The sequence below is a fragment of the Hylobates moloch genome, unplaced genomic scaffold, assembly GCF_009828535.3.
Source record: "Hylobates moloch isolate HMO894 unplaced genomic scaffold, HMol_V3 SCAFFOLD_4, whole genome shotgun sequence".
In the NCBI taxonomy this organism is placed as follows: Eukaryota; Metazoa; Chordata; class Mammalia; order Primates; family Hylobatidae; genus Hylobates; species Hylobates moloch.
The window spans coordinates 61,662,755-61,687,847 of NW_026652279.1; the positions used below are offsets into that span (position 1 = coordinate 61,662,755).

Below are 25,093 nucleotides of genomic sequence, written 5' to 3' on the forward strand. Positions count from 1 at the left end.
ATGTGTGACACTTATGCAACAAAAACTATGAGAAAGATTTAAAATACCTTGCTAATAAAATGCTCTAAATCTGAGTTACTCCTTGTTCCAAAAAGTTATTTTATCTGACACCTTTTAACATATAAAATGAGATCATCTTATATCACTGTAAATTGGATAATTTTGTTGTTTCCTTAGCCTGTGAAGTTTTTGGATTCCAAAAGAGAAAACTGCTTTTCTGAAGTAAGGATGCTAGTTCTGTGATTTCCATTAAGAGAATATTGAAAGAAAAGTATGGGGACCCAATCTAGCCAGGTTGGCCCCAGTACTCAGGTTCTTCCAGGACTGCTGGGATTCGAGGAGGCTAAGCTGGGCCTGTGCCAGTCAGTCCCAGTGGTTGATTCAGCCAGTTAAGTGGAGTCACTAAGACTGCACTGCCTCTTCCCCAACTCCTTGAAGAGTCTACTTAAAAAAAAAAAGATACTGCCAGATGGGATTGGTTAAGTTATTCCAAAAGAGGAGTCATCAAGTACACTGTCCTTTTTCAACCCCTGGCAACAACAGCAAATGAAAATAGAAGGCTGCACATCTTCTCTTTCCCTCAATCCCTACCTTCATCTTCTTTTTGATAAGTATCTGAAGTCCAGTTTCCCATCATTTTCCTTAGGTTTTCAGGTACTTGCTTGCATAAACCCTTGAAGACACTGGGAGGGGCCCTGGCAATGGGATCATACAGTCAATTGTTCTTTAAAATGTGCAAAAGAGTACGTTAAGACTGCCGTCTTCACTACAATATGTTAAGACCATTATCTGTTTCCACTCAGAATTCTCCTGCCACGTATCTCCCAGGGAGTAGTGCTGGATGGCTGGGAGCATTTTTGGGGATCTATTTAGAGGAAGCTAGTTGCACGTACATTTAGTTTGAATTTAATGGGATTTTTATGTGGTTTGCAATCACTTTTGTCTATGATCAAATGATTACTAGCTGTTCTAGTGCTGGCATCCTGCACTAGACACCCTATGCTAACTCACCAGACATTCTGACACAAAGTGGGCAAGGCTAGAGGGTGTAGATCATGACACAGATGTGCCTAGAGCATCAGTAGAGGAGGAACCAGGTTTGGAATGTAGGAAACCTCAAACTAGTCAGCGGAAGATTCTTCCAATCATAAAAAATATAAAACTGTAAGTAGAGAATTAGGTTCTCATTTTTGCCTATTTGAAATTGAACGTCTCTCCTGTAGGATACATGTAGTAGATGGTGCACTGTATATGACTGAAAAGAAACTGTATGTTTTTTCTTTATTTGATGAGGATGAGTAAAATACCAATTTTCAGAACTGCTGTGGTTGGGGCAGTACTGTTATTTTTTTTCTTATTTAAAATAACTTCTTTCATATCTAATTTTTAAATTTTTTTCTTTTATACTTAATTTTGTATCACGAATTTTGCATTCTTTTTCTAAGAGAGGGCCCATGAAATTGCATAAACTCAGGCCTCAGAAAAACCTACATCTGCCCTGGCAAACAACCTCGCTCCTCCGTCTTTTTTTTTTTTTTTTTTTTGAGACGGAGTCTTGCTCTGTCCCCCAGGCTGGAGTGCAGTGGCGCAATCTCGGCTCACTGCAAGCTCTGCCTCCCGGGTTCACGCCATTCTCCTGCCTCAGCCTCCCGAGTAGCTGGGACTACAGGCGCCCGCCAACACGCCCGGCTAATTTTTTGTATTTTTAGTAGAGACGGGGTTTCACCGTGTTAGCCAGGATGGTCCGTCTTTATTAGTTCTCATAGTTAAGAAAAGAACAACACGCTAGGGGTTGTGGCTCACACCTATAATCCCAGTGTTTATGGAGGCTGAGGCAGGAGAATCCCTTGAAGCTACAAGTTCAAGACCAGCCTGGGCAACATAGTGAGACCCCATTTCTAAAAAAGAAAGAAAGAAAAAGAACAGAAAACATAACATGGATGAATTTCAACAGCATGATGCCAAGCAAAAGAAGCCAGGCCCAAGAAGCTATATAATGCATGATTTTATTTATTTTAACATTCTAGACAGGGAAAAACTATAGAGGTGGAAAAGGGATCAGTAGTGACCAGAGACTGGAAGTGGGGGACTTCTGGGGGGTGATTTAAAAATAAAAGCATCAAAGAGACCTCTTACCAAAACAATAGAGGAATAGAAGGAAATTTCATTAAGCTGTAAGCAGCTTCTTTGGAAGCAAGCATAGTGTGGAAGATTATGGATTGTGGGATTAAAATATCTGGGGTTCAAATCTCAGCTTCAGCAATTATTAGTTATGTGATGTTGGGCAAGTGTTACAAATTAATGGAAGTTATCTTCAATCATTATTTTTTAAAGTGAGGTTTATTGAGAAATAATTTACATATACTAAAAATAACTTTTACTGAACAGTTCTATGGATTTTGATTAATGCATACAGTTGTGTAACTGCACCCAGTGGGATCAGCATACTTTTAAGGTAAAGGACGTAGGGTAAGTAAGTGTTGGGTTTGCAGAGTAATATGAACATTAATGATAACTACTCAACTCTGCTGTTCTAGTTATACACTACCCTAGGCAGTGTATAAACAAATGGAAATGGCAGTGTTCTGATGAACTTTATTTATAGAAACTTGTCCAGGATGGAATTTTTTTTTTTTTTTTTTGAGATGGAGTTTTTCTCTTGTCACCCAGGCTGGAGTGCAATGGTGCATCTCAGCTGACTGCAACCTCCGCCTCCTGGGTTCAAGCGATTCTCCTGCCTCAGCCTCCTGAGTAGCTGGGATTACAGGTGCCCACCACCATGCCCAGTTAATTTTTGTGTGTGAGTGTGTGTATATACACACATATATACACACACACACACATACATATATATATATATTTTTTTTTTTTTTTCTTTTTTGTAGAGACAGGGTTTCACCATGTTGACCAGGCTGGTCTCAAACTCCTGACCTCAGGTGATCCACTCATCTCAGCCTCCCAAAGTGCTGGGATTATAGGTGTGGGCCACCATGCCTGGCCTCCTGGCTGGATTTTTAATCAATTAAAAAAACGTTTCAAGAGTTTTTTTTTTAAGAGTTTAAACTTTTCATTTTATTTTATTTTAAGTGCCAGGATCCATGTGCAGAACGTGCAGGTTTGTTACATAGGTATACATGTGCCATGGTGGTTTGCTGCACCTATTGACCCATCCTCTAAGTTCCCTCCCCTCACCCCTCACCCAACAACAGGCCCTGGTGTGTGATGTTCCCCTCCCTGTGTCCATGTGTTCTCACTGTTCAACTCCCACTTATGAGTGAGAACATGTGATGTTTGGTTTTCTGTTCCTGGGTTAGTTTGCTGAGGATGATGGCTTCCAGCTTCATCCATGTCCCTGCAATGGACATGATCTCATTCATTTTGTGGCTGCGTAGTATTCCATGGTATATATGTACCACATTTTCTTCATCCAGTCTATCATTGATGGGCATTTGGGTTGGATCCATGACTTTGCTATTGTAAATAGTGCTGCAGTAAACATACGTGTGCATGTGTCTTCAGAGTAGAATGATTTATATTGCTTTGGGTATATATCCAGTGATGGGATTGCTGGGTCAAATGGTATTGCTGGTTCTAGATCCTTGAGGAATTGCCATACTGTCTCCCAGAATGGCTGAACTTTCAGTTTACATTCCCACCAACAATGTAAAAGTGTTTTTATTTCTCCACAGCCTTGTCAGCATCTATTGTTTCTTGACTTTTTAATAATTGCCATTCTGACTGGCATGAGATGGTATCTCATTGTGGTTTTGATTTGCATTTCTCTAATGATCAGTGATGTTGAGCTTTTTTTCATGTCTGTTGGTCACATAAATGTCTTCTTTTGAGAAGGGTCTGTTCATATCCTTTGCCTACTTTTTCATGGGGTTGTTTTTTTCTTGTAAATTTGTTTAAGTTCCTTGTAAATTCTGGATATTAGACCTTTGTCAGATGGGTAGATTGCAAAATTTTTCTCCCAATCTATAGGTTGCCTGTTCACTCTGATGATAGTTTCTTTTGCTGTGCAGAAGCTCTTTAGTTTAATTAGATCTAATTTGTCAATTTTCGCTTTTGTTGCAATTGCTTTTGGTGATTAGTCATGAAGTCTTTGCCCATGCCTGTGTCCTGAATGGTACTGCCTAGGTTTTCTTCTAGGGTGTTTATGGTTTTGGGTTTTACTTTTAAGACATTAATCTATCTTGAGTTAATTTTTGTATAAGTTGTAAGGAAGAGGTCCAGTTTCAGTTTGCTGCATATGGCTAGCCAGTTTTCCCAGCACCATTTATTGAATAGGAGATCATTTCCCCATTGCTTGTTTTTGTCAGGTTTGTCAAAGATCAGATGGTTGTACATGTGTGGTGTTACTTCTGAGGTCGCTGTTCTGTTCCATTGGTCTATATGTCTGTTTTTGTACCAGTACCATGTTGTTTTGGTTATTGTAGCCTGTTTCTGAGTATACAGTTTCTAATTGTTAGGTGCAGATGTCTATGTATGATCATAAACTTGTGTTTTAAAAAATGTTACATGCTGGCTGGGTGTGGTGGTTCAGCCTGTAATCCTAGCACTTTGGAAGGCTGAGGCAGGCAGACCATGAGGTCAGGAGATCGAGACCATCCTGGCTAACATGGTGAAACCCCGTCTCTACTAAAAATACAAAAACAAGATTAGCCGGGCATGGTGGCGGGCGCCTGTAGTCCCAGCTACTTGGGAGACTGAGACCGGAGAATGGCGTGAACCCAGGAGGCAGAGCTTGCAGTGAGCCGAGATCACGCCACTGCACTCCAGCCTGGGCGACAAAGCGAGACTCCGTCTCAAAAAAAACAAAAAAAAACACAAAAAACAAGTTACATGCTTATGAATTTTAATCTCTTTTATCTATCAATTATTGGGGTGTATATTAACATCTTCCCCTCTCATTTTGAGCTTGTCAATGTTTTATAGTAATTCTACCAATTTTTATTTACATATTTCATAGCTGTCTTAGGCGCATGCAAGTTTAGAATTGTTATGACTTCCTGTAGAATTGTACCTTTTATCATCATGTTGTGGCTCTATTTTTAAAAATCCATTTTATTTAGTTCAGTATCATTTTGTGAGGGAAGTTCTATATTTCTAGAGGTCATCAGCTGTTCTCTGGGAAAGCTACATTATACATACCGAAAAGTAATGCTGGATACACAGCTGTACTTAAACAGTCTAAAGTGTTTTGCTAAAATTACTCAATCCCTAGGAGCCAGAATGTTTTATTTGGCCAGGGCTGGGAACTACTCTTCAAGAACCATGTTCCCAGCTCATTAAGAGACTCCCACCAGCATCACTGAGAAAGAACACAATTCCCATATCCAAAGAACAGGACCCTGAGACTGAACTCTGTGAAGGCCATAAGGCCATGCCAGCAACACAGATCACAGGGAAGGGAAGGGGAGGAAAAGGCAGTGTGCAGCCTAGCCAAGGAGGAAAAGGCTCTCAATTCTGAATCCGCCTATACTCACAGAGGTTGTGTAGTGAAGGAAGGTCAATCTTTTATTGCTTCTGCACATTTTTCAAAATAATCACTACAGATAAGCTATGACTAGAAAAGAAGGGTTTATAGTCAATTAGGCCACATGATCAAATAATCATATGGCCTGTAAGTGTATCTCTCATTTACTCTAATTATTCAGAATGCCTGTTCTCACTTTATCCTTGTCTCCTTTCCTTTTCCATCAAAATCTCACCTCTACCCTCTAAACTTCAGCTCAGGTTTTCCCTCCTCTGTGAAGATCTTCTGAAGGCAGAAACAAGAAATAAGACTGTCTTAGGGGATAATGCAGCAAGCAGTTACAACTTTCACCAGGAAAGGAAAATGGGGCAGGGCCTGTATGAAAATGAGGAATTCACTGAAGGAGAGTCCAGGAGAAGCAGCAAACCCAAGACAGCTTGTCATGCCCACTGCAGGGCATCCGGTTGCTTTGATGGGGCTGCTTGGAGGAGCTCAGGTAGGTTCGGCCCTCAGCCTCCTGGCTTCTTCAAGTCCTGCAGTCCTGGGGTCCAGGTGCCGGGACACAGGACCACTCAAAGCTGTGGGCGTGTGGTGCTTCATCGGGCTTTCTCTTGGCGCCAGTCCAGTTTTTTTTTTTTTTTCTAGTTATCATCTCTTCCTTTTTGCTTTTTTGCTGTCTAACATATGGCAAAAAACTGGGCATGATCTATCTTCTCCATCTCTCAAGCTCCTTAAGATCTCTTCTTCTCTCCAAAAGATTTAACAAAACAAATGCTTCTGGATGTAAGTCTTTGTGATTTGATTCTCTCTATCAGAAGTCTTCTTGTCACTCTGAACTGGAAAGGAGAGTGGGTGATCCTTTTTCTCCTTTCATTTTGCCATTTTTAGTGGCAACAGCTATAGCCTGATGTACATTCCAATAATGCTCCTATTTTCCTAGTTGAGGCAACAGATCTAGAGTTTGCTTACAAAATTTTTAAAGTCTTCTGTTCCCACAGAAAACTTTAAAGCTAGAACTTTTGGACTAGGATGGTAAAACACTGAGCTGAAGTCATTTCATGGGTCCTGATAATTTGACAGAAGGCAAAGTACTAAGAACAAAAAGATCATTTGAAAAACACAACTAAAGAAGAATGCCTCAACTTTTTATGGGATGCTTAAATGCTACAAAATTTCTGTCACTAGCTGCAAGTCAGCAGAACTTAATGGTTATTTTCTAAAAATGTGACTGCTCCAGGTTAGTAGTGCTGTATTCATTTATTTTTAAATATGCACACAGGAAGTGAGGTGCAGTGGTATATGCATCTGTAGTCCCAGCAACTTGGGAGGCTGAGGCAGGAGGATCACTTGAGCTGAGGAGTTCGAAGATACAGTGAGCTATGATGATGCCACTCCAGGCCTGGGTGACAGAGCAAGACCCTGTCTCTTCACACACACACACACACACACACACACACACACACGAAGGCTCCTCAGGAATCATTAGTCCACATCAGGGGTTTAGGTGGCATGACCTCAACTTCAGGCAGTGTTAAAGCTCCCAATCCTCCTTCCTTTCTAGTTTGTTTTAAATGTTTGAACATTTATATATTTTGGGGCAGTTCTGAAGCTATGAGCAATTTCAATTCAATCTTTTCTTTTTTTTTTTTTTTTTTTTGAGATGGAGTCTCGCTCTGTCACCCAGGCTGGAGTGTAGTGGCGCGATCTTGGCTCACTGCAAGCTCCGCCTCCTGGGTTCACGCCATTCTCCTGCCTCAGCCTCTCCGAGTAGCTGGGACTACAGGCGCCCGCCACCACGCCCGGCTAATTTTTTTTGTATTTTTAGTAGAGATGGGGTTTCACCGTGGTCTCGATCTCCTGACCTCGTGATCCGCCCGCCTCGGCCTCCCAAAGTGCTGGGATTACAAGCGTGAGCCACCGCGCCCGGCCCAATCTTTTCTACCCAACTTTTACAGTTAAATGAATACAGCCATGGATGTTGGTGGTGGCATTTCGGGCCTGAATACTTGTACATTTGGAAGCATTGCTATGTAAATTCTTCATTCTTGGAATAGAAACCAATTCTAATGATAACAGCTCTTACATAATCCTTATTTTGTACAAAGCACTGTTCTAAATGCTCTTTGTAAATAACTCATTTAATTCCCATATCAATCTTATGAGACAGGTACTGTTGCTATAATCTGTTTTACAGAGGTAGAAATGGAGGCACCTGCTCAACGTTAATAAGAAAGAGAGCCAGGATTTAGACCTACACAATATTGATTCAAAGTCTGCTCTTAACTACTATGCAATATTGCCTCTCAAATTTAGAAGGCAAATCAAGCAGCTTGCTGGTGGCACTGGTCTTTAAGCAGGTTATTAGAATCCATTGGGCTTTATGGGTAGAGCCCAGTTTCATATAATAATGTATGTTATATTTAACTAACATTCATCTACATGTGGCCGGCAGCCTCCCTCCTCCAAAAAAACCCAAACTTAATTGAGTTCAAATATCTGTCAGTAACTCTCTACCACTCCTTCCACCCCATCCTATCTTTTAGCTAGGGAGAAAATATATCCTGGTTTGCCTTGGCTAGTCCTGATTTATACTTGTTTTCCCTATATCCCATCTGGTTTATTAATATTATCTGTCTTATTGCAGAGATTCTTTAATATATTAATATGGATTACTACTGTCCAAGTAAGGAAATGGAGATGAGGCCATCTTCGAACTTATTTGATCCCCAAACCCCTCACTGCGGAACACCTGTTAACAGCTCCCAGAACAGCGACAGAAGGCGGCCTAAATTTTAGCTTTAATTTTTGTGATCCTGAGCAAACCACTTTATGCCACAGTTTTCTTAATTGTGGATTTAAGTCATACTGCTGTGATTTATGATTCTCTTCTGGTTCGGGCCAACTTCTGTTAAGAATGCTATATACTCTGGATGCGTCAAAATTTCCAGAGTGAGGTGGAATGCTGAAGTACAGAGGAATAGGGTAACATTAAAAAAAATAGGTGAATGTGGCCCATTGTGGGTATGCAAGTTACATAATTTCCCCAAACAGAAATTTCATAAGAAAAAAGCCTATGAGGCTACATCTAGAGCTACTATCCACTCACCCTTGTTATAGAGAGTAACCCCAAGGAAGAGAAGTGTTAAAATGGAAAAAACACAGTACTTCTGTTAAGGGTACCCTTTGGCATTCACAGAGACTTCAACTACCTATTATACTATTAACACATAATGTATCCCCTTAATGTAAATCATTCAAGGTAGGTATAATGCTCACCTGCCCTGCTTCAGAATGCTTAATTTTCTCACCCAGCTTCTCAATGGAAAAAGCCTTTTCTTACAGAGTTTTTGGGTATAGCTTAGGACAAGGTCCTTCATTGCTTCATCCTTAAAGTTTCCTATTGATAAACTGGGCTTAAGGAATTAGCCTATCAACTGACTACCAACTATACGAAAAGTATTCACATAATGATTTGTGTTTGGATTGATCTTCGAGAACCACAACCCTGAAGTCTTACATGATGAGGTGAGGCAACGATGAGATGTAAGTCTAATGGGGTAAATAAACAAGAGAGTAAAATAAGACTTGGTTTATCAATACTATACTACACATTTGATAGCATTATAAGTTTTAAAAACCTTTTTTTACCTTTTTCCTTCATATAAAAATAGTGTACATATTCATTGTGGAGATTTAGAAAATGCAGAAAAGTAAAAAAAAAAAAAAAAAAATTTGGTTCCACTATAAAAAGACAGTCCTACTGTAAAAGATATCCAGCATTCTAATTTTGGTATTTACTTTTGTTCTGTCTCTGTGTGTATATGAATAAGACTATGCATATATTCACATAGCTTTACATGTCTGGAATTATGTATCATATACAAATGTTTTATCCTTTAATATTATGAGTATTTCCCCATGTCATTAGTCTTGCAAAACATTTTTAGTGGCTTTATAGTAAACCATGGTTTGTCTACAATATATTTCTTTGTTCTTCTATCATTACTTAGATTATTTCAAAAATTTAGCTTTGCAAATATAGTATAATAAACATCATTATATGTAACATTTATATATTTCTGTTTAGAATAGATTTCTAGAAGAGAAATTGCATTGTAAAAAGGTATACATGTTTTTAAAAGGTCTTCTAAACTCTTTTCCATAAGCTTTTGGGTCAATTTATAAGTCATCAACACTGTATAACACTGTGTATGTTTTATCACACCCCAGTAAACACTGAATATTACCTTTCTAATATTGTAAATAGGTAAAAATAATATAGCATTTTACTAATTTGCAATCACTTGATGAGACTAAATATTTTACTTTTTCTTTTCTTTTTTTTGAGATGGAGTCTTGCTCTGTCGCCCAGGCTGGAGTGCAGTGGTGCGATCTCGGCTCACTGCAAGCTCCGCCTCCTGGGTTCACGCCATTAGCCTGCCTCAGCCTCCTGAGTAGCTGGGACTACAGGCGCCCACCACCATGCCTGGCTAATTTTTTGTATTTTTATTAGAGACAGGGTTTCACCATGTTAGCCAGGATGGTCTCAATCTCCTGGCCTCACGATCCGCCGGCCTCAGCCTCCCAAAGTTCTGGGATTACAGGCTTGAGCCACTGCACCCGGCCTTTATTTTCTTATATGCATAGAATGTTCTTAACTGTTCATTTGTCAAGGACAGTTTTAATGTTTTCCTTATCAACTTTTATGGCTCTATTAATTTTAAGGTTAATCTTAACAAATTATTTATTTATTCATTTTTAGAGACAGGCTTTCATTCTGTTGCCCAGGCTGCAGTGCCGTGGTGCCATCATAGCTCACTATAGCCCTGAACTGCTGGGCTCAAGTTATCTTCCTGCCTCAGCCTCTTGAGTTGCTAGAACTACAGCCACATGCCACTATGTCTGGCTAATTTTTTAAAGTTTTTTAGAGACGGGGTCTTGCTTTGTTGCACAGGCTGGTCTTGAGCTCCTGGCCTTAAGCAATCTGCCTTGGCCTCCCAAAGCACTGTGATTACAGGCGTGAGTCACCATACCCAGCCAAGATTAATTTTTAATGCTGCCTAATCTTTTAATTTTTATAATGACTTTTGATTTACAGATGTTTTAAATTATGAGATCAAATATATCATTTTTCATTGCAGTTATGCTTAGAAAAATTATCTCTATTTCAAAGTACATATTCTAGTGTTTAAAATAATTTAATCTTTAAAAAGAGCATGTAACTTAAATCCATATGTAATAGATTTTGTTGAGTATCATGTGAGGCCCTAACTCTGTTACCTTTGCAAATATTTAATCAATTGTCCCAATGTCTTGCCAAATGATTCTTCCTTTCCTCACTTTCTTGTCATGACACTTTTATTTAATCAAAACACAAATTATACATATGCTATGGTATACTTCCATTGATCTGTCTATGAGTTTTCTGTTGCTACCACACCTTAAGTTATTTAAAAAACACATTGAGCTTTCTTCTTTTTTATTTTCCTAAATGGCTATCACATTGGGGTGCAGGGAGTAGTAGCAAGGAAGCGAGAACCAGATTTAGGCCAAAATCTCCAAGAGAACTGGGAAAGGCCTGAGGCTGGATGGGGGTCAGTAGAGATGTAGAGAGGGAGGTCAGGCTAAGTCAGGTACCAAGCTGTGTCCTTCCAGAATGCCTTGGTTCACATCACACCTCTGCCACTCAATAGCTGGCTTTGGGCAAGTTAGTTCCTCTTTGTGTGCTTTGGTTTCCTAAAATATAAAGTGAAGTTGTTGAGAGGATTAAATGAGATAGGGAGAAACACTTAGAGTAGTGTATTGCCTGTGATAGACATCATTTATCACTCATTTGAAGCTATCTTCCACCACCATCATGCCTCTGTAAATTACTATAACACGGGGATTAAAATTACAAGCTCCCTAGAATCAGGATGCCTAGACTGGAACCTTACCTCTGTCATTTACAAGCTGTGTGAGCTTGGAAAAGTTACTTGCTCTTTTTATGCCTTAGTTTCCTCATCTATAAAACAGGGATATTAATAGTACCTACTTCATAGGGTTGTTACATGGAGTCCTGAAATAATAATGAATGTAAGTTACTTAACACACAGTCTGGCACACAAGTAAATTCTCACAAAATGGTCATCATAACCATTACCTCACTTGATTACCCTGGGGCATTTGGTACTGATGTTAACTCTCAACTTTTTGACACTCTCTCCTCCTTTGTCTTCTGGAACACTGTGATTTGGTTCCCAACCCATCACTTCATGCACTTTCTTCTTTCACCTACCCCTTAAAATGTTGTCATCCTCCAGGATGTCCTCCACTATCCTATTCTTTGGTGACCAACCATACACTTTCTTTCTTTTTTTTTTTTGAGACGGAGTCTCGCTCTGCACTCCACCCAGGCTGGAGTGCAGTGGCGCGATCTCGGCTCACTGCAAGCTCTGCCTCCCGGGTTCACGCCATTCTCCTGCCTCAGCCTCTCCGAGTAGCTGGGACTACAGGCGCCCACCACCATGCCCGGCTAATTTTTTGTATTTTTAGTAGAGACGGGGTTTCACCGTGGTTTCAATCTCCTGACCTCGTGATCCGCCCACCTCGGCCTATCCAACCATACACTTTCTTGATGCTCCTTCTAAGCTAGAAGATGGCAATTTTTTAAGTTCAAGGACCAGATAAATACTTTAAGCTTGTGGGCCATATGATCTCTATCGCAACTACACATTGTACAACATGTAAGCCATTGAGAATATGTAAGGGAGTATGCATAGCTATATTACAACAACAAGCCATACAAAAACAGGTGGCCAGCCCACATGCCATAGTCTGCTAGTTCCTACTGTAGGTAGTTGTTTCGGCTCAGGTATTAGAAAACTCTTCACATCGCATCTGTCCTCCCTACTGGGCTGTGGGCTCCCTTAGGGCAATGTGTCCTTTCATCCTTGTATGTTCTGTAGGCAGCATAGAATCCAGCAGATATATACAATCAACTTCTGCTAAAACACTCAGTGAGATGGCCATATAATATGAGTCTTTACAGATAAAAAGTTTGCTGTGCTACAGGGAAGAAATGAGCCCTTCAGTAGCTACCAAAACAAACTTTTAGAGAAGACCTCATGGCCTACGTAGTGCGCTGAAACATCCAGTAGAATTAATTTTTCTTTCCCAAATGTGAAAGGGAAATTCAGGTCCAGGAAATTCACAATTTCAAGGACCAAGTAATATTGCAGACATCAAAATAGAGCTGTTCAGGGTTATCTATAAAACAGGACACACTTTATAGGAATGGAACAGCTGTTTCCCCATTTCTGTTTTAAAAGGGGAAATAGGCTATAGGGCTCAGGGGTATATGCTAAGCATATGGAGAAAATTTATTTGCTTAAAGAAAATGTGACATGGAGTTGGCAAAGGGCTCAGTTTGCAGGAGATAATATCCTGGTGGGTGAAATTAAGAGGATAAAACGAACATATATAGAGTCATTTCAGCGTTGTGATCAATGAAAAAGGAAACAGTAATAAACACTGAAAGGAAGAAAAGAAAAGTTGAAGCTGAAAAGAACTGAATATGCTCTAGGGAAGACACTATAAGAACCAAGTGTCACTTACAGTAATAATGACTTTAGTAAAACAAATTTTAGATAAAGATGGCACTGGTTTAGGAAAAAATAAGAAAACCAAAACCTCAGTCAAAAGTAACAGTGTGAGTATTCAGTTTCTCTAAATACAGTGTAAAGGATCTTTATAGAGCTACGGATAGCTGAAAAATATATTAAAGACTCTGGGGGAGAATTTTAGACTTCTGGAACATAGTTAGAAACAGGTAATAGACAAAGAAGCATGTTTAAATTTTTCCTTTTTAATTTTCAAGCCCAAACTTAATCAGCAGTAATATTTTTAGTATAAATATTTGCTGAACTCCTTTTATGGAGAGATTACTATTTTGTGTGACTTAACATATCCTCTCAAGTAGCAATTACCAGAGAGCACTCTTTAAAATTTCTTAAAATCATAAAATCATTATTGCTGTGAAAAAAGGACCTAAATTTTTCTTTAAAAGAGCAAAGGTAATGTTGGTTTCCTTCAACCTTCTTCCTCACCTTTTCTACTAAGAATTATGAAAGGACTCACTGTGTGGCCACATGGACATTCGTTCATTCATCCCTCGAAAATCTAATGGGCACCTACTATGTACTAGGCACTGTGCTAAGCCCTGAGGAGGAAAGATGACGAAGATGTGGTTCTTACTCTGAGAAGCTGACAATATAGCGGAAAAGACAGACATGTGCATAAGCAATTAAAATGCAATGTGATACTACAGTGATGGAGAACAGGTGTGAGGTAAGGGCTAGGGGTCGTAGGGGGTACTATAAAGGGAAGCACCAGGGAGTTATCTCATGAGACTGTCTGTATACTGATTGTGGTGGCACCCACACAAATCTGTACATGTATTAAAATTCATAGACCTGTATGCCAAAAGAAAAAAAGGCCAATTTTACTCTATGATACTTAAAAGTTAAAATAAAAAAATTCTGATATATGCCCATCAACAAGAGAGAACGGATAAACGATGGCATATTCATACAGTAGATGCTACTGAGTAATAAAAGGAATAGATTGCTGACAAATGCAACAACGTGGATTAATCTCAAAAGCATTACTGAGTGAAAGGAGCAGATATGATGAAGTACATCCTGTATGATTTCATTTATAGGAACTTCTAGAGTAGGCAACATTAACATATGCTGATAGAAGTCAGATCAGCTGTTGCTTCTGTGTATATGGGTGTGGGGGGTGGGGTGGGATTGATTGGGAAGGGATCTTAGGGAACTTTTAGGTATGATGAAAATGTTCTAGGTCTTGGTGAAAACTGATTGAACAGTACACTTAAGATGTGAGTACCTCAATAAATGTAAATTATAACTCAATTAAAAATATGCATTTAGCTATTGGCTTGTCTTTCACAGCATAAAATTTCTAATGGTGTTTAAAGTTGCAAAAAACATTAACAATCTCTCTACCATATGTTATGTTTATTTTTAAGATCAATTGGATTTTTTTGGTGTCTTAATGAAGTAAATATGATATCTAATAATAAATCTTACGACAAAGATAATTAATAATTTTTAAAAATGTGCAGAGAAGCGCAGAACTCTACATTCTGCTGGGGTGAGGATTTGTTGCTGTATTTTAGGAAAGGCAAGAAAGAGGCAAGTCTCAAGAGGATGTTGAAGGGTAGAAGTTCAATGCACAGACCACGAAAAGAACATTCCAGAACAACATGTGCAAAGTCACAGATGTGAGAAAGGCTGGCATTGCTAAGCACTTTGCCTGGACAGTTTAATCCTCATTATTATCTCCATGTTTCATAGCCCAGGCTTGACAAGGCACGAGGCCCGGTCCAGGTTCCTTGGCTGTCATACAGGTAGAGCAAGCATTCTCACAGAGATAGTGCAGAAACTCACTCTTGTCCTCCTTCGTGTGCTGTCTCCTGTCATGCTGGGGTGTCTGGCTTTAATCATGGCACTAATGGGACCTAAGAGAGGCTTTTACCTGACCAGAATCTACTTTAAGAAGACAACTAGACTGACAATAATGGATCATTTGGGCTGTACTTACCAGCCTTTCTTCCTGCTTCCCTTCACCTGAAAGCACAACTATTTCTAACAAAATCACTAGTAACAGAGGCTGAACAGTGATCACCAAGGTCTGTCTCCACGCCCTCCATTCCACAGACTCCTTTGTCAAGAGGTTCTAATTGTGGGATTATGTAAGCAGTGAGATGATGGTCCCATAAGTTTCTAAGTGGGAGATGGGATGCTCTTGGGGTCCCCAAATCCCAGTGGGAACTATATATATGGGGTGGAAGGTCCCTGACTGGGGAATTTTGTGCAGATGTCCACACCAAATCTCCTAGATGATACTGAGACACTGAGGTAAACAGGATTTCCTGGCTAGCTGTTTTGCAGCTAGATAATTAGATTTCCTAGCCCTGGAACAGCTAAGGTACAGAACTGTGTCAGGCTTGGAGGTTTTAGAGCCATCCTGGGAGAGACGACATTGTCTCTATGTGCTGTAAGGATTTTGGTTTCTGGCTGGACCCATGGAAAGCTCTCAGAAGAGCCTGGGCCCTGCTCTCGAGGGAAGTGCCTTCTACTGGACAGAGTTAGGCCAAGGGTTTGGCAATGGAGAATTGCCTCAGTTGAAAATGGCTTTAAAATAATCACAACAAAGCTACATAGAGCTCTATAATTTATAAACTATGTTCATGTTCATTATTTAAAAGTGATTTTGAGTCCCACAAATATGCTGGATGTCAGCAATTTACAGATTTGAAACTTAGGAAGGTTAAGTGACTGAGACGTGCATAGCTGCCTGCCCGTCTGCTTTCTTTCCTTAGTTCTCTCTCTGCCCAACTTTCTTTTTTTTTTTTTTTTTTGAGATGGAGTCTCACTCTGTCGCCCAGGCTGGAGTGCAGTGGCGCGATCTCTGCTCACTGAAAGCTCCGCCTCCTGGGTTCACACCATTCCCCTGCCTCAGCCTCCTGAGTAGCTGGGACTGCAGGCGCCCACCACCACGCCTGGCTAATTTTTTGTATTTTTAGTAGAGACGGGGTTTCACCGTGTTAGCCAGGATGGTCTCGATCTCTTGACCTCGTGATCCACCGGCCTCGGCCTCCCAAAGTGCTGGGATTACAGGCATGAGCCACCACGCCCAGCCCCAACTTTTTTCTTTCGTGTTTTCAATACCTAGCTCTTAGTTAACTATAGATCATCTTATTCCAGAAAAAAATTTAAGGCAGCTTACAAGGTTACAAAAAAAAGAAGACTGAATAAATTAAAAGTGGGAGTGAATATGAAAGAAAAATAAAAATTGGACCTGAAATTAATCCAAGACTTATGATAAAGATATAATGGCCTACACATTTGCTACTGATGGGGCACAAATTTGATTCTACGTTTGTAGGAACCCATGTGAAAAAGGAAACCTGGTCACTATTCATAGTATGCATAAGCTAAAACGACAATGACAAAACAATCAATTACTCAAGAGAAGTACAACTATTTTAGGTTCCTAATAATTACAACTTGGCATAATGCACAGTAGCTTCCTTTGATTATTAAACAAAACTAGGCCTTCAAAGATGATTTTGGTTTTCAACTGTCTTTTCAGTATACAAGATAATTCACCATGTGAATTTTAAAAAAACATGAAAAGCATACCATCTCTCTGAACTCATGTAGCAAATTCCATTACAGAAGTCAAAGCAGGTGAGACCCCAGTGAGCCCACTAGTTGTAGGAACAGTTCTAGGACTCAGGGATATGGGTAGAGTGACAATTTCCACATGTACTATGGGGGAAGAGACAAAGCCACTCACTGTGGCATAGGAATACATAGATCATCATACAGACATTACATCTTATTTTGTAAATTTTTTTAACTTGGTGGCAAATATTAACATGACCCTTTATATCACAAGTTCCTTATAATGGCTGTTTTTAATATAGAAAAGCATTATTCCAGAGCACCATTTTCTCTGTTGTACATCTTGCTGCATTCATGCCCTAGGGCTAGAGTTTATTTACACTGGCTAGTTTATACCTTCCTCACTCAACCCTCCAGTTTCCCTTACTTTTGTGCCAAAAAAAGGACACAGAGTTTTTCCTTTTTGTAATTTACATATGTAGAAAATATATCCAAGTCAGGATGTCCCTTTCATCCACAGGAAGAGTCTGGGGCCACCTGACTCATCAACATGACAAATCCAGAAATAGAAAATGCAATCTAGCTAAAAGAGAGAGACAAGTGGAGACTTTCAAGCCAGCACACAGCTAAGGTGTTATGTCATATGAAATTAATTCTCTGAGGTCAGCGACTAGAGTTAGGTTACAGCCCAATCATAATTCTGCCTGCTAATTACTTGACCCATTACAACATTTATTTCACTCAGAGATGTTCAGCCATAACTTCCAAGGGTGGGCTTGGGACAGATGGAAGGAAGCAGACAGCCAGAGAAACAGCAACTCCTTCCTTTTGCAAACAGATGTGTCTCCCAGGCCCCTAACTAAAATGATTATTTCCTGCTTTTCTAAGTGAGGGATCAGATGTGTCCCGCTCTTCCCTTTCCAGCAAAACGAAGCACCTGAGACCACAGAGTTCTTCAGTGAAGTGCAAAAGATGACTGAAGAAACTGAGTTATGTTCCGTCGTGAGAAGCACTAGAGTAAATGATAACAAAACCACCCTCCCTATGGGAAAGAGGAGGAAGTCAGGGAACAAATGGTGTGGCTAGAATGGTGCATTTATATATTTCTTTCACTTCCGAAAAAGAGATTTGGAGCAGCACTAAGAAGAAATGGCAATTGCCGAATGGAGATATTGGAATAATGCAAGTACTGTGAACGGGGGCAGCTCTAAAATACAGAGAATAAACAGCCCTTACTCAAAGGGAAGCATCAAGCAGTTCCTGCGGGATTGTGCAGGAATGGCTGGTGGGGATGAGGTACAGACTGAAAACAGGGGGATCTGAGAGTTAGCACCTGACATGTGAACGCAATATACAGCTCATCAATTTATAAACCATTGACATCAATAATAAAGAGCAGCAGCAGCAGCTGCTGCTGCTACTAGACAGCATATAGTGCCAGGTCCTGTCCCCAGAGCCTTGTGTTTACTACCTCGCTGAGGAGTACTGTCCCATGCTTTCTCACATGGGTTCACGTGGCCTTTTGCCATTTGGGGATGTATTTCCTCTTCTAGGATGTCCTTGATTCAAGTAAGGCTATTGGTGCTGGGTGGTGAGGACTGCGAGGACAGGGAGGGAACCAGGACCTACCCTGTGACTGGTTTGCTGCAGGCTCCTAATCACATGAGGCTGCTGAGAAGGTCAGGGTCACCAGCTGTGACCTGGGGGCCAATGGAAAGGCCTGTACTCCTCAGCCTCTTGCTTTCTCTCATCATTCTCATTTGCCCCTAAATCTACTCACTGTGAAAGAAAAGAAGGGAAAGACTGATGCCTGTAGCTGAAGTGTGCAGTTGAATGGTCAGAAACTAGACTTCTCACATGTAATTGAATCATCATAGTGCCGGTGACAGAGTTCCTATTCCAACTTCCAATTTTCAAGTTATTGTTGGGGTTGAAATATCTCTCACCTCAGAATTTTTATTTTGGAAAATCTCCAAAGCACACTTTTAGCCACATTTGAGTAAGTGAAACAGGAAAAAAAAATAGGAATGTTTTCAGCCACATTAAGCTCTAACCAGATGCTCTTAAAAAACTTTGTATGTACACAGCACCTTTTATTCTAGCGGAGAGTCATGTTTTTCAGCTCTGAACTGTATTTGCCATAGACTGAAAATGCTAATACTTTAAGAGCCACGGTAACCACCTGACAAATGTATCTTCTCCCCATGGGAGGTAAAGAGGACCCCACTGCTATCTCTAATTCCCCCTCTCTACCCAGACCACTGGAAATCCAAGTGAAATTAATGTAATGAATATTTATTGAATACCTTATTTGTACCAGGAACAAAGGTGAAGAACACTGGGAAGTTGGCATGAATTTAACCAACCTGCAAAGTGAAAATGATAGCAGATCTAGGACATTGTACAAAGCGTTAGGGCCGGGACCTACCTTACTGGACCACCTGAAAGACAGCACTTCTGACACCTTTTCTTCTGTTAATCATCAGGCAGAGAGAAATGCTTTTGGCCTTTAGAGGAAGAGCCGTGTGAAGGAAAATTAATGATAGGCTGCCTACAGTCCATGAATTCCCAGGTCATTTTCCTTGGGTCTACCCAGAGCACGGCCTGGGAGTACCCTGTTCAGGCAGTCCTTGGACCCCCAGCAACCACTTTGACCCTTCCATTCTCCACACGAAAGCCAAAAAGATCTTTCCAAAAGGTAAATAGGATCATGTAACCTACCAGGTTAAAATATCGCAGCAGTCTGCTTTTATACTTAAAATAACATTCATACTCCCTAGCACCACCCGCAGGGCTCCCCTAACTTCCTCCTTCAATCCCACTGCCTCCTCTTTGGCTCACAATACCCCAGCCATGCTGACCTCCTGGAGTGCCTAGAACATGCAAACTCCTTTCTTGCCCCAGAGCCTTCACACCTATTGTTCTCAGACCTGAACGCTTCCTCCTCTAGCTCCTTCACATCACTCCCATCTCGGGTTAAATGGGCCCCTTCAGAGAGAGGTCTCCTCGGACATCAGAGGTTCGCTCCCTCCCCCAATTCTCTGTCATGATTTTCTCTTCCTTTCTATTACAGCACTATCACAAGATGTACTTATCATCTCATTTGTTACCTTGTTTTTATTTGATCCTTCCCATAGACTTTACATTCCAAGATAGGATGGACCAATAACATCTGCTTTTTAAATATAATCTCCCCAGTATTCAAGATATGCCTGGACATAGTGGACATGTAATAAATAATTGTTGAATAGATGAATGAAATGAATATAATTGCAAATAATAAATTTTTTATAAAGAAGGGCATCTTTATATTTTATGTTTTTACTACCATAAATCCTATTGTACTACCATAAATCTGGATTACTATTAGAGGTTTTTCATGTATTCATTTTAACCAGGAACACCCTGACTGGACTTGAGAAGCTGAGAGAATGGACAGCTGATGTATGGCTGCAATTAGAAAGTTTCAAAACGATTGCTTTAAAACACCATGTTTGGCACACAATGCATTTTGAATAAGGGGGAGAGGGGTTAGTCCTTCTAATTTAAAGCTATTTGCGGTTGAGAGCAGAGTTCCTATTATGTATGTGCCATGGTGTTCCTTAACTGAAGAAAAATTACAAAGAACCTTAACGTGAAGCACCAGAACACTAAGAATGAATAGCACAATGTATTCCTGGGGAGCTATTGTGAAGCTGGCCTAAGGAGGAATACCCTTGTCACTTTGCCATGTGGTTCCAGCCTAGGCTGCCAAATCATGGAGTTGTTGGAAACTAAGAAGTACCCTGGGTGCCAGTCTTGTTTTTCCAACCATGCCCAGTGGCTAAAATGGAAGATCTTGAGTCTTCACACTGTGTCCTGTCTGGTTCTTCAGCCAGCAAAACCAAATCTTGTAGGTTACCAGGAGCCCACCCACACCAGAAAGGGAGGTCTAGAATTGTCTTACTGCCTAGGGATGCTCTCTGGAAGCCCTGCTGTGGGTTCTGGGTACTTGTACACAGCATGAACAGCAGTCTTTCTCCAATCACCTCCTGATTTGCTCAGGGTATAGGCCCAAACTTTTCCCTTGGTATCCTCCATGCATTTATTTTCTCTGTTAGGACTATAGCTCTGCTCAGCACCTAGTTTATTTGCATGGGGTTCTGCTTCCTTGCATAATTCTTATCTTTCCATATCTCTTGCTACTCATTCCCTATCTGCTGCTTGGGATCAGGCCCCAACCCAAGGAGCACACCTGGAATTGTGCCGCAGCCATTTGCCGAGATTCTCCTTGCAGTGTTGAAATATCTCACTTGTAACATATGCTACTGGTTCTGTTCCTGGGAGCAGCCTCACCTATTTCTAGCCCTTCTGTGAGGCCAGCCTCTGAGGTCCCAGCATCCTTCATCAGCAAACATGCATTGAGGTGACACCAGGGGCCCCCTCAGAGCACCAGGATAAGTTTGCTTGAGATGGGAGTGTAAATTAGTTCAACCATTGTGGAAGACAGTGTGGCGATTCCTCAAGGATCTAGAACTAGAAATACCATTTGACCCAGCAATCCCATTACTGGGCATATACCCAAAGGATTATAAATCATTCTATGATAAAGACACATGCACACGTATGTTTATTGTGGCAGTATTTACAATAGCAAAGACTTGGAACCAACCCAAATGTCCATCAATGATAGACTGGATTAAGAAAATATGGCAAATATACGACATGGAATACTATGCAGCCGTAAAAAAGGATGAGTTCATGTCCTTTGCAGGGACATGGATGAAGCTGGAAACCGTCATTCTCAGCAAACTATCACAAGATCAGAAAACCAACACCTCATGTTCTTACTCCTAAGTGGGAGCTGAACAATGATAACACACGGACACAGGGAGGGGAACATCACACACCGGGCCTGTAGGGGGGGTGGGGGGCTAGGGGAGGGATAACATTAGGAGAAATACCTAATGTAGGTGATGGGTTGATGGGTGCAGCAAACCACCATGACACGTGTATACCTATGTAACAAAACAGAACGTTCTGCACATGTGGCCCAGAACTTAAAGTATTAAAAAAAAAAGTTTGCTTGAATTCAGGGGTCACTTTGGGAAAGCTGTGACATAAGTGGTTTATCTAAGGCTTTATGTTAAATACAGGGCATGCAGTGGTATCAAAGTTAAAGCTGAGCCACACAATTTTCATGAGTACAAAGCTGGATGCCATAGCCCTGTCCTTGAGGCATGGGGCAGCTGCCAGGGCTGAAGCCATCCTGCGCTTTCCTGCCAGGGTGCCTGGGTTGACTCTGTGTCCTTTGCCTACAATGCCCTCCTTCTTACTCTTTTCCTGCCAGAAACCAACTGCTCCTTGCCCAAGGTGTCCAGTTAAAATAGTTGCATCCCCACCCCCAACCCGTGAAGCCTCCCTGATCTCCACCTCAGGAATACTCAGACAACAGGCTACTCAGCCCTACATCAGAACACCCAGCCTATTAAAATGAGAATTTCATACTGCCTCTCCTATTAGACTATGAGTTCCTGAGCGACAGAGACAGGACAACATTTTGTCTTTAAAGGACCAAGACCTAGCACAGTGCTAGGTGCCACACCTAACACTGTTGGTATAATACCTCTTTATAAGATGTGCAATTAATACAGAAAACAGGATTAGAATGAAATAACATTTTTAGACAGAAGGAAGGCTGAGAGGGGAGAAAGACTTCTAACTTGTGTATTTTCCTGTGCAAAAGGAACCTTTTAGCCAAGGAGAAGACATTGGTCCAATTTGAGATGTTGCTAGAATTATCCCTTCCCTCTCTTTTACTCTACATTTCAGAGAACCAGTGCCTATTTGGAAAAGTAATATGGGCACACAAGGAAGAAAGCAATGCAGTGATATATATCAACAAGGCTACTGAACGATGATAGCTATGCCAAAGAAAAGCATTACATAATGACATCAAAATAGGACACTTGAGGAATGTCTTAGAGCTAAAACAGCTGTCACCTGGTATTTTGGCATTATTGAAGAACATGAAGAGATAGTCCCTGGAAACTGGAGAGTACAGATTATTTGCAACAACAATTTTCAGAGGTCAAGAACATGTTTTCCTCATTTTTTTAAAAAAGTTAACCTCTTATTATCATTTTCACTTGAGAAAATTATGATGCTCTAAAATGTCTAATACCTAAACACTGCCTATAGGTAGGCATCAAAGGAAGACAGAGGCTCCCCTCATTATACCAGTTCCTAAATAAACCTGTAAACTTGGAGATATTTGTCTATTTTGTAGATTATCCAGAACTTTCAATTTTACATATAAATAATCCCACTCTTAAGGAACATTAAGAACAGGATAATATGTGAAATTCTGTCAATTTTGCTGTTAGTCAATGTCTGTTAGGACAAAAGTTTACAATCCTGGAATTGAAAAATGACTAATTGGTTTAATATGTGTAATTTTCTTATTTTTTCACCTTCTAGCTCAGTGAGATGCTGTTCTGAAATTGCTTTCCTCTGGGGCTGCTACTCTCATCCTTTGTTCACTTGGTTAAAGAGGTCAGATGCTTCATCCATTGAAAGATGCATCAATTCTATGATGTGTTGTGTATTGACTATGTGCCAGAGGCTGTCACTGCAAAGTGGAAGGTGCACTCTGCACCCCAAGAACTTCCCATTAGTGGGGAAGAGACAAGTATGCTTGGCAATTGCAATAACATGGGATTGAGGGTAAAGTGTGGTTAAACTCTGGGTGCCTTGGGAGCACTATGGAGGGTTACATGATCCACCTGGGATACAGAGGGGACAGTGGGAAGGATGGGATTTGGGATGTGTCAAGAAATAGTAGGCATGCCTGGGGGAAACTGATGTCCTGTGATCTAGCTCTGCTACAAGAATTCATTTTTCCTTTATAATTCATAGAAACAAAATACACAATTTATACCTCATCATATTTTCTAGAATTAGCAATACATATCTGTCAACACCTTGCAGACATGTGCAGTAATAATTGTAAAATCTAGCAAAAAGTACAGTATTAGGCTTTCCTGAATCATTTTAAAGTCATTAATTCACAGACTCATAATGTTAGTACTAAAATAGAACTAAGACATCTTTTCCAGTGCAAAACCTTCACAGAGGAGGAAACTGAAGCTCAGAGGTCAACAAAAAACAAAACAAAAAAAACAACAACACAACCACCAAAAGATTCGGAATGTTTTTCTTGATATTTCCCTTCTTTACTTGGTTGCTTGGTCACCTGTCAGTGGGTGGGACTAAGACATCTTTAGAGAATGTGTTCTGCTTATGGACTCACAATTCTTTCAGTTATCTGTAGGACGATACCTACGAGTCAGCCCAATACAGTCCCTCCTTTCCTCCCCATACAGATACCCATTTTTGGTAGATGCTGTGACAGAAAGGCCACAGGAAGGGGAAAGAGTGTCTGTCCTGGGGTCAAATTTTGAAAGTTAACTGATCAACTAATATCAATTCCATGGACCCAAGAAAGTTTACACTGAGATGGGATTTTAAGATAATTATATTGTAGGATCTACATAGGCTGAGACAATTATGTTAGTGCTTGAACAGAGGCCGCATGGATACTCTGCAACTGGAAAATGAAGTATTAAGACAACAAATGGCTAGTGTTTCATAAAGTTAATTTCAAAAGTCTATGTCACTAATACAACTGTAAGTGAAAAGCTGTCCTGTAACTCTTTCAAAGCTGACTGATCAGGAGGTGAAAAGTCTAATGTAGGATCATTTAATATTTCAAAATCTCTGAAATATGCCATGTGAAAAGGGAAGAGCTTAATAAATAATTTTCTGTATTAATAATACAATACTATAGCAATGCTATCTAACAGAGATATAATATAAGCCGTGTATGTTATGTTAAATTTTCCAGAAATGGCAAAACCAATTTTTAAAAATCATAGTAAATATACAGAACATATTACCATTTTAACCCTTTTCATGTGTGCAACTCAGTGAAATAAAGTACAACTACACTGGTATGCAACCATCACTACTATCCATTTCCAGAACTTTCCCATCATCCCCAAATGAAATTCTATACCCATTAAACAATTCTCCCCATCATTCCTTCCCACCAGCTGTTGATAACCTTATTCTACTTTCTATTTCTATGAATTTGACAATTCTGGGTACCTTATACAAGTGGAATCATAACAGTATCTGTCCTTTTGTGCCTAATTTATTTCACTTAGCATGTCTTCATGGTTCATCCATATTGTAGGATGTATCAGAATTTCAATCTTCTTTAAGCCTGAGTAATACTCCATTGTATGTATATATATGTGTGTGTGTATATATATACTGCAGTTTATCTATCCATTGATGGACATTTGGGTTGTTTCCACCTTTTGGCTATTGTGAAGGTAAAAAAAAAAATAGTGTATCTGGGCCGGGCGCGGTGGCT

The 25,093-nt window shown here is 40.3% G+C and overlaps 1 protein-coding gene across 18 annotated transcripts in view; it reads right to left on the minus strand.

The window, feature by feature from the left end:
* The window catches only part of CMSS1 (cms1 ribosomal small subunit homolog), a 362,094-nt gene that overhangs the window by 36,556 nt on the left and 300,445 nt on the right, over window positions 1-25,093 (minus strand). The window contains exon 1 of one of the 18 annotated variants that reach the window (XM_058437607.1): window positions 11,117-11,149. The exons of 16 other annotated variants lie outside the window; for them this stretch is intronic. Coding sequence is in view for 1 of the 2 variants with exons in the window: in XM_058437599.1 (XP_058293582.1) it covers window positions 592-634 (43 nt within the window). In the remaining variant the exon portion in view is untranslated. Of the gene's footprint in view, window positions 1-591; window positions 635-11,116; window positions 11,150-25,093 lie in introns of those variants that run through there. One more of the 18 variants, XM_058437599.1, reaches the window with a different exon arrangement.